Genomic DNA, 10260 nt, shown 5'->3' on the forward strand with positions numbered 1-10260 from the left:
TTTTTAAATCACTTTCCTCTCGACCAAGCCTAACAATAATTGGATTTTCCCTAACAAACTGAATCTTCCGGAACCCCAGATAACCTTCAAAACCTCAACGGTCACGTGATTAGGGTCGTCTGTCTGTTGAGAATCCCTTACATAACCTACAACCTCATCGAAGGCAGTCCCGACAAACGCGTCCAGTACGTGGACTCGTACGAGTTTCGTATAACTGAAACGGCAGCCCGGCTTTACAACTTCACGTAAGGAGAATCGTTCTCTTACTGTATTTCCCGTAACCTTTTTCTGTATTTCACTTTACCTCTCTATGTATATCTCTTTATTTTCTTCGTGTTTTTCCCTATACTTCTCTCTGTATTTCCCATTACCTCTTTCTATAGTATCTCCCTTTGCCTCTTTCTGTATTTTCTTTTATCTCTTTCTATAGTATTTCCCTCTACCTCTTTCTGTATTACCATTTACCTCTTTCTATAGTATCTGCCTTTACCTCTCTGTATTTCCAATTACATCTTGCTGTATTCCCTTTACCTTTATTTTCTTTATTTCCCTTTACCTTTTTTTCTTTATTTCCCTTTACCCTTACCATTTTTTTTCCCTTACCCTCTGTATCTCCCTTTATTTTTTTCTTTATTTCCCTTTACCTCTATCTGTATTTTCCTTCATCTTATATTTATATATGTGTGTAACGTCTGATACAAGTATGCATGTGTATGCATGATATACTGGATGTTCATAAGAAAAGTGTATATATATATTATATAGATATATATATATATATATATATATATATACATACATACATACATACATACATATATATGTGTGTGTGTGTCTTTTATGTATGTTGAGAGAGAGAGAGGGTATGTGTATGTGCTTGCGTATCCTCAAAATGAATCCCTCCAATCCATCCTTCCAGTTTCGAAGTCCGCGAGCCTTGGGACGGCGAGTGGGGGGTTCCCGACGAGCACGGGAATTTCTCCGGGATCGTGGGGACCCTGCAGTACGAAAAGGCCGACTTCTCCTTCCTGCTGACTCCTCTGCCCGCGAGGTTGCTGGGGATGGACATAGGAGGAGTCTTCATAGAGGACCCTTTCATGATCCTTACACACGAACCGGGTCCACTCCCGAGGTCTTTGGCTATAGTGGCGCCCTTCGGAGGTGGGTAGCAAACCTTCAGGATTTTCTTTATAGTTTTCTTGTCTACGTCAAGAGGCTATGTTAACATTAGGAGATTTTTTAAAGCTGTGTCTTGTGAAGGAATTGTGAAATATTTGAACCAGACTGTTATTAGATCTTTTAAAAAATATGATAATATCAATCAAATTCAGTAAATGGCATAGGAAGGAAAATAAGAAACAGCAAATTTTCACAATAATTGTGAAAACAACTCACCCTCAGCTATACGAGTTTATTAGCTAAACTGCTCTCATTAAATCTAGTTAAATCTGGTTAAATCTTCAGGATTTTATACATAGATTCCTTTCCTACGTTAAGGGGATAAATTGACACCCGGAATTTTTAAAGCTGTATTTTAGAAGAACTGTGAAATATTTAAGATTTCTGTGGTTTTGATCTTGCAAAGGATATGATGATATAAGGAAATAATTTGAGTCTGTGTAATATTTGAGTTATCTATTTTTTTTTTATATTGTAAAACATATGAATAAATGTGATAATATAAAGAGGTAAATTTAGTCTCTGTGATATTTGATCTGTCCGTTTTTTTATATTGTAAAAGAATTTGATGATATAAAGAGAATGAATTTTAGTTCAGAGGTATATACAGGAAAATAAACAGCAAATTTCACAATATTGTGAAAACATGCTTATCTTTGGCTATTTGAGCCTCTTAGCTAAACTACTCCACATTATAACCTTAGCATTCATCTAGTTGTTAAAAACCTTATAAAAATATAATTTATAACCATATCATTTATCTAGTGGATGATTTTTCTGATTATCTAGTACCCTGATAAGTTCTAAGTTCTGCAAATTTATATTTAGTACAGAGTGGAAGGATTTTATTTTTATTAATGCTGAATTACTTTACCAAATCTTATATGGTTGTTTAATTGCACATTCGCCTTTGATAATGATGAAAAGACTCTATGTTCTATGTTTAGTTTTTTTGCTGTTTATATATACATGCGTGTTGTAACGCTTCACTGACGTTCCTGGGTTTGAAAGGATCCATAGGTTTCGCGCCCTGGTCCAGGCAAATCTATTATCGAGAAAAAATTCCCCTTCGGTTAAGCATATATGAAAATATATTAATTCCGAGGTAGAGCGAATTAGATATTAAAGGACATTGTAGCTCGATATTTGTATATGAATCACTATATGGAAATCCGATATGTATATGTCTTATATATATTATATATATATAATATATAATATATATATATATATATATATATATACATATATATATATATATATATATATAATGTGGCTGTATAATTTCAGTTGATTTAATTCTTGAGACTTCTGGAATTCCTTTCTACTCCTCATTAATCTTGGACGATAATTGGCCAGTGTTCATATTTTGATAAAGGGACAGACATTTGTAAAATTATCAGCAGTTTATTATCTGTGCAAGAATGTACTAAAAAAGAAAAAAAGGTAGTGAAACATGGGTTGATAAACCCCGTAGAGTTTGTCCGCTGGGTAACACGCTTTCTTGAGCCTTACTTCCAAAAGACGTTATACATAAAAAGAAAATCCGAAGTTTTACTCTAATTCACCACTTTATTGATAGTTTTCGCTCCATTTTCTCTATCAGTAAAAATCGTTACGTATTACTCCTCCTCCCAGCGATGGAAATTCTTAACATGAGTAACTTTTCTTTTTCTAAATAAAAAGACACCGTTTGGATGGGGATTGTCATCTCCGGTTTCGTTTACGGCATCGGCGTGTGGCTCGTGGACCGAGGATGGGCGTCCTACCTCAAGGAGAAGGCAATGGGGCTCTCATATACACTGTTCTACATCCTGCGAATGCTAATGGAGGACCCCCCTGAGTTCGTTCCCCGTCAGGTATCCGTACAGGTGAGTTTTGATTTGTATTCTTCGACGAATTTTGCTCTGATTTCGATGCAGTCTGGGAAAGTGATCTCCTTTAATTAAGGGTTTTTGGGAAGCTTTATCTGTAGTGGTTGTCAGCTCCTTAGTTAGTCTTAATATATGTGTGTGTGTATATATATATATATATATATATATATATATATATATATATATATATATATATATATATATATATATATATATATAATATATATATATATATATATATATATATATATATATATATATATATATATATTATATATATATAGTATATATATATATATATATATATATATATATATATATATATATATATATATATATATATATATATATATATATATGTATATATATATATATTAATATATTATATACATATATATATATATATATATATATATTATATATATAATGTATATATATATTATAATATAATATATATATTATATATATATATATATATATATATATATATATATTATACATATATATATATATAGAGAGAGAGAGAGAGAGAGAGAGAGGAGAGAGAGAGGCGGATAGATATACACATAGACCTATACCAGAGGTTTGAATGTTCTTGAGACCGGGCGAGCCATAGAATTTCCGCCAGTGCAGTTTAATTTTTTCATAAGATTGAAACTTCCGTTAATTTGAGATTATCTCATCCTTACGCCATTTCCCGTTCAGCAAGAGACTAACCATATCATTTCCCGAACTGTGGTAATGACACAGAAATGACAATCGTCATTGTTTACCTCTAAAGTGAAAATCCATATTGATATGTGACATATCCTCAGGTTAGAATTCAATTTGAAATTGTGTATTTATACTCCTGGCAGTTCTTGTTAGGGTGGTGGGGTCTGGTATGCTTCGTCCTCATCAATGCCTACAAGTCAGCCCTGATAAGCTACCTCACCGTCATCAAGACGTACGATGCCATCAATTCCATGGAAGACCTCTGGAAGAGAAAAGACATGACCTGGGGGAGTATTTACATGTCCGAGTCTGGAGCTTCGTATATCTATTTGGTGACCAACCCCAATCCTGTCATCAGGAATGTCGCTGCTAAGATCCAGGTTGGTGTGAGGATGCCTTTGCCTTTTTTATATAGAAATATTGACTTTTTTTTTTCTTTTTTTTTCTTTGGAATCTAACATTCATTTTTTAATATTTGTGAAGATGCCTTTGCTTATTTTTAAAAATTTCTTTACTCTTTTTGTTATTGAAACTAACATTCCTTCTTTCAAAATGTGTGAAGTTTTGTTTGCTTTTTAATTTAATTTTAGTCTTCTGTTCTTGAGGTCTGCAAAAAAAATTGCCCTTTTTTCAAAATCTAATATTGCTTTTTTAAAATGCGTGAAGATGCCTTTACTTTTGAAATTTTATTTAGTTCTCCTGTTCTTGAGACCTGCGTGTTATTTAGTTTTGTTTTGGTGTTTTGCTCTTGAGGTTTGTTAGAGAAAAATTTCCAGTTTTTTTTAATCTAACATTAATTTTTTTATAACGCATAAAGGAGAAAGGAACGTGAATATAATCAAGCGTATTTCCAAATGCAAAGAAGCATTGTAGGATTCCAGAGTTGACAGTGAGATAAGTTTAAATACTTTTAAGCCTCCAACAGTATGTTCATCCTATTTTGCAAATGATAGTCCGCAAATAAGTAAGATATTAAAGTTTATGCATTTTGCAAAAACATACTGATCAGAATTTTGAGACAGGTGTAGTGATTTCACGTTTACATATATAAAAGATACCAGTCTGAATCCTCTTCTTAAGAGATCATTCTCTATATAGACACAGACGTAGTGATTTCACGTTCAGTTATACAGTAAATACCAGTCTGAATATCTTGACTCCCAATCACAGACCCTAGATGCTGACGCCCACTTGGAAAGAGTCCTAGCGGGACACTACGCTTACATCACTCGAAATTCTTGGGCCCTGACTGACCTCCTGAGAATAGAGATCGAGAATCTGCCCATCCACACGAGTATCTCCAAATACCCTGTTTCGTGTGGGTATACTTGGGGTTTCAGGTATTAATTTTTTAAAATTTATTCAGAAAAGAATGCATTTTTTCTGGCTTATACAGTGTAGAAATGTAATTCTCTGGCGTCATTAAAATATTTATGTTGATGACGGTAAAGCTTCGTTTAGTACCATTGTAAAGTCACCTTGTTTTTTTTAATTTCCATAATTCATTCATGAGACAAATGTATAGATATGAAACTTTTGCTTTTTAAGTATACTCTATGTTCATGGGATATGCACAAAAATATTCTTTATGTATCACCGTAAAAAGTTGTAATAATACTATCAATTGAATAATTTAATTATAGGATTCACTAACACATGCTAAAACTTGTAAATTTACATAATCTGAGGTCTTGAAGATAACCCAAACATTATACTACAAGCAGCACTGTTTTCTTGAATAATCAGAGCAGTATAGATAACCATAAGGTTCTTTGAGCAACATTCACATCAAAATACAAAAGCTTGAAAGATATCCCAGAATATCTTTTACGTTTCAGTCTATTCACGTATTAATTTGTTCATGTATTTTTTCTTTCTAATAGCTGATTTCTTCTTTATGTATCGCCTGTTATCTCCTGTTACTTCTTTCAAATGAACACCATATTCTTTGGAAACTTGAAGTTCCTGGCAGTGGCCCTGTGGCTTGTTGTATATGAATAGAGTTTATTTTCTGAATAATAATAATAATAATAATAATAATAATAATAATAATAATAATAATAATAATAATAATAATTAATATTATTATTATTATTATTATTATTATTATTATTATTATATTATTATTATTATTATTATTTTTTTTTTTCTTTTTTTTTTTTTTTTTTTGCTCTATCACAGTCCTCCAATTCGACTGGGTGGTATTTATAGTGTGGGGTTCCGGGTTGCATCCTGCCTCCTTAGGAGTCCATCACTCTTCTTACTATGTGTGCCGTTTCTAGGATCACACTCTTCTGGCATGAGGACGGAGCTACTTCAGCCTCTAGTTTTTTCTAGATTCCTTTTCAAGGATCTTTGGGATCGTGCCTAGTGCTCCTATGATTATGGGTACGATTTCCACTGGCAGTATCCCATTCCTTCCCTTAGTATTATTAATATTATTATTATTATTATATTATTATTATTAATTATTATTATTATAATGATTAATATTAATATAAAATAATAATAACAATAATAATAATAATAATAATAATAATTAGAATAATAACAGCTCTGTATTTAGAGTAATAACATTTAAAAGTAAACTAAAATAAAATTTTTTTTTTACTCCATTGCATTATTAGATATTCAAAGTATGGTCATTGTATGGATTAGATGTTCAGCTGCCCAATTGTCCCCCCAGAAACAATCATCAAATCTCCTTTGATTGTACAGGAAGGGGTCTCCTCTAAGGGCACCTATAGACAAACTACAGCGCCGCCTGGTGGAGGCAGGTCTGACGAAAATTTGGCTCCGGGAAATTGTGACAAAGATTGCTGTTGAGGTGAGGAAGACCACCAAGAAATTGCAGAGCACTGCCGCTTCTGCAGTACGGGGTCAGGTGAGAGAATCCGACTTTGTAATTCATTTTTTGACGTCTTCCTTTCTTTCCTTTCTTCCCATCTTTGGGTCATCCTTTCTTTCTCATGGATCGAGGTGTCAACAGACTATAAACCCGAGAAAGCTCCTATGGGAAATCAGCCTGCACAGAGAGAACAGTTTTAAAAAAAAGGTGATGCTCATATGTTGTCATATGTAACAGAATTGGTTTCGGTCCAAATTGTACTGGTTCCAATTCGTCTTTCATAAATGAAGGATTCCACTGTCATTTATGTTACTTTTTTATATGGATTAGATCCAAGTAATTACGAGTTTGAATTGATTTTTTTCTATTGATTAGATCCAGGCAATTATCAGTCTGTTAATTTTTTTGTATTAATTAGAGCCAGGCAGTTATCAGTGTAAGATAATATTTTATATTTATTATATACAAGTAATTATCAGTTTAACTTATTTTTTTTTATTTTGATTAGATCCAAGCAATGATCAGTTTAAGATAATTTTTCATATTGATCAGATCCAAGCAATTACCAGTTTGATTTAATTTTTTTATATTGATTAGATCCAAGCAATTATCAGTTTTCCAAGTATCAGTTTAAGTTCATTTTTTATATTGATCAGATCCAAGCAATTATAAAGTTAATGTTTTTATATTGATTAGATCCTTGTAATTATCAGTTTAAGTTCCAATTTTTTATACTGATTAGAGCCAAGTAATTATCACTTTTAAGTTATTTTTTATATTGATTAGATCCAAGCAATTATAAAGTTAATTTTTTAGATTGATCAGATCCAAGTAATTATCAGTTTAAGTTAATATATTGATCAGATCCAAGCAATTATCAGTTTGACTAAATTTTTTTATGTTGATTATTACCAAGCAATTATCAGTTTGAGTTATTTTTTTATATTGATTAGATCCAAGCAATTATCAGTTTAAGTTAATTTCTTTATATTGATTAGATCCAAGCAATTACCAGTTTGTTAATTTTTTTATATTGATCAGATCCAAGCAGTTATCAGTTTGAGTTAATATTATATTGTTTAGTTCAGAGTAATTATCAGATAAAGGTAATTTTTTTTAATTCATCAGCTCCAAGTTTAAGTTAATTAATTTTTTTATATTGATTAGGTCCAAGTAATTATCAGTTTAAGTTATTTTCTTTATATTGATTAGATCCAAGTAATTACCGATTTAAGCAATGAAATTTCACACGCACAAAGTATACATTAACCATACACTAGTAGAAATGTTTAGCATTAACACTATCGGGCAAGAAATGCACGCGATACCAAACCGCAATGTCCCCGTGCACTGTAGGTGCGTTGCAGCGTTCCCTCGACCCATAACTGCATCCCCTTTCATTCCTTTTCGGGTACCTCCGTTCATATTCCCCTCCTAGCTTACTTTTACAACTTCTGACAGTTTTGTCATAGTGCAACTGGGAAGTTTTCATCCAGTGTCACCTTTCAAACCTTTCAGTTTATAGGTCCCAGAGCTTAGCCTTTGGCCTAAATTTTTTTTTTAGTCTATTCTGTTCTACTTCCAAAAGTGATATTGACATTTTTCATGTGACAGAATCGTGCCCTCACCATGGAGCATTTGCAAGGGGCATTCCTACTCCTGGGCATTGGGTTTGGCGTTGCCCTACTGGTTTGGTCTTTGAAATGATACGGTATCGATGCAGCTAGAAAACCGCTCCATGCTCCAGGTATTAAGGTGAGGAAGACGGTCAACCTGTTGATATGAAAAAAAAATAGCAAAATGTCTCTGAATGTACTCATAATTGCGTTGGGACTTAGGGAGATATACCTTAGTATGTGTAATAGCTATATTAATTGTAGTATAATTGTTGATGCATGTTAATAATGGCATAATTGTTGACGTGATTCTTTCCAAGTGGAACATGGAAAATATGATGTGAAATAAACGATTTAATAACATAATAAGCTTTGTCTTACAAGGTTGAAAGAATTGCGTACGAAATCTGGACACGGGGCTTATTTTGTCTAAAGGAAATGAAAGGTAGTCGTTTTGACCACTTCAAAAATTAGTCCCATTGTTGCTGAATCTATAATGAATCTCTTATGTTTGGGGTTTTATGATAATCTCGCCTTTTCATATACTTATTGTATTAACATATGTCCATGGAATAATCTATAAAGTTCTTATTTCTACTTCTACTTTTCGACTCTTCAGACATTCTAGCACCGAGCCATAACAGTAACTGTTAAATATGCAATAACGTGAGCAAAAGGATGAGGGCTCTTACCATTTGGTAGCATAATGTGCACATTTGCAGCCATTTTTGGAGAGGCAGGGTTACATTACCTCCAAGGGAATATTATCTTTAGTGAAATGGCTCCTCTATTACAGAATATTCACCGTTAATAACTTTTTTTGTAAAAAGAACGGGAAGCTTAATTCAGCATGTAAAGAAAACGGAAAGCTTGATTTTACACATAACGAAAACGGGAAGCTTGAATTTACACAAAGAAAATGGGAAGCCTGATTCTGCATGTAAAGAAAACGGGAAGCTTAATTCTGCAAATAAAGAAAACTTTAAGCTGTTTTTGCATATAAAGAAAACGGAAAGCTTGATTTTACACGTAACGAAAACGGGAAGCTTGAATTTACACAAAGAAAATGGGAAGCTCGATTCTGCATGTAAAGAAAACGGGAAGCTTAATTCTGCAAATAAAGAAAACTTTAAGCTGTTTTTGCATATAAAGGAAACGGGAAGCTTAATTCTGAACATAAAGAAAATAGGAAGCTTGACTCTGCATATAGAGAAAGCTGGATACTTGATTCTGCAAATAAAAAACGGGAAGCTTGATTCTTCATTTAAAGAAAATTGGAAGCATGATTTTTCTGCATATTAAGAAAACGGGAAGTTTGATTTTTTAATGTAAAGAAAACGGGAAGCTTAATTCTTCATATAAGAAAAACAGAAATATTGTAATTTCATAGGAATTGATTTTACAAAAAGTTACAACTTTCACAATTTATTGATTTTCCTCACATCCAGTCTCAGGTTCGAGAACTTTTAGAGTTTTAATTACTTCATGTTTTTATCTTGAAAATATCAGGTGCAAATCTAGAATGCTTTGGAATTATCACTCATTTATGTTAAAAAACACTTTCACGAAGCACACTTCTGTACATAAATTCAGTTTTGTAACGTCAGGGAAATTAAACTTCGTTTTACTTTTCTGCTAAAAGTAACATGTCTGTGGCTACAGCAACGTTAGTTAAGACTGGGTGTTTAATTACTAAGTCTGATTCTCAATAAATCTTCAGTCTCCATCGCCATTAGTGCCTTCTTCATCTAGTGTGACATGCTGAATACTGTCATGAAAATGACAGAGAAAACCATAGAAATCGTGTTGAAGATAAAACCAGAAGGTTTAGTTTCGGTAGGTTCTGTTAATGCAAGGCATTGCAAAGATATAAAAAAAATATCATAAAAACCACATGGTCTGTATTGGCCACAGATTGCATTGATGTCAGTTAGTGCTTTGCTTAGGGTAATTGCTTAGTGTCAGCAGTGCAATTTTCATAAACTGCAGCCCTTGAAAATTCATTTTTATCAACTAAACCTACAAGTCA

General features: G+C 32.6%; 1 protein-coding gene across 2 annotated transcripts in view; it reads left to right on the plus strand.

Moving 5' to 3' along the window:
- Positions 1 to 10260, plus strand: part of LOC135205493 (uncharacterized) — a 222042-nt gene that overhangs the window by 211194 nt on the left and 588 nt on the right. For both annotated transcript variants that reach the window (XM_064236210.1, XM_064236211.1), the window contains 7 exons: positions 80 to 245; positions 920 to 1161; positions 2866 to 3050; positions 3911 to 4147; positions 4938 to 5107; positions 6486 to 6651; positions 8230 to 8370. In XM_064236210.1, the coding sequence (XP_064092280.1) occupies positions 80 to 245; positions 920 to 1161; positions 2866 to 3050; positions 3911 to 4147; positions 4938 to 5107; positions 6486 to 6651; positions 8230 to 8322 (1259 nt within the window). In that variant the 3' untranslated portion in view covers positions 8323 to 8370. The remainder of the gene's footprint in view (positions 1 to 79; positions 246 to 919; positions 1162 to 2865; positions 3051 to 3910; positions 4148 to 4937; positions 5108 to 6485; positions 6652 to 8229; positions 8371 to 10260) is intronic.

The sequence above is a fragment of the Macrobrachium nipponense genome, chromosome 24, assembly GCF_015104395.2.
Source record: "Macrobrachium nipponense isolate FS-2020 chromosome 24, ASM1510439v2, whole genome shotgun sequence".
Classification (NCBI taxonomy): domain Eukaryota; kingdom Metazoa; phylum Arthropoda; class Malacostraca; order Decapoda; family Palaemonidae; genus Macrobrachium; species Macrobrachium nipponense.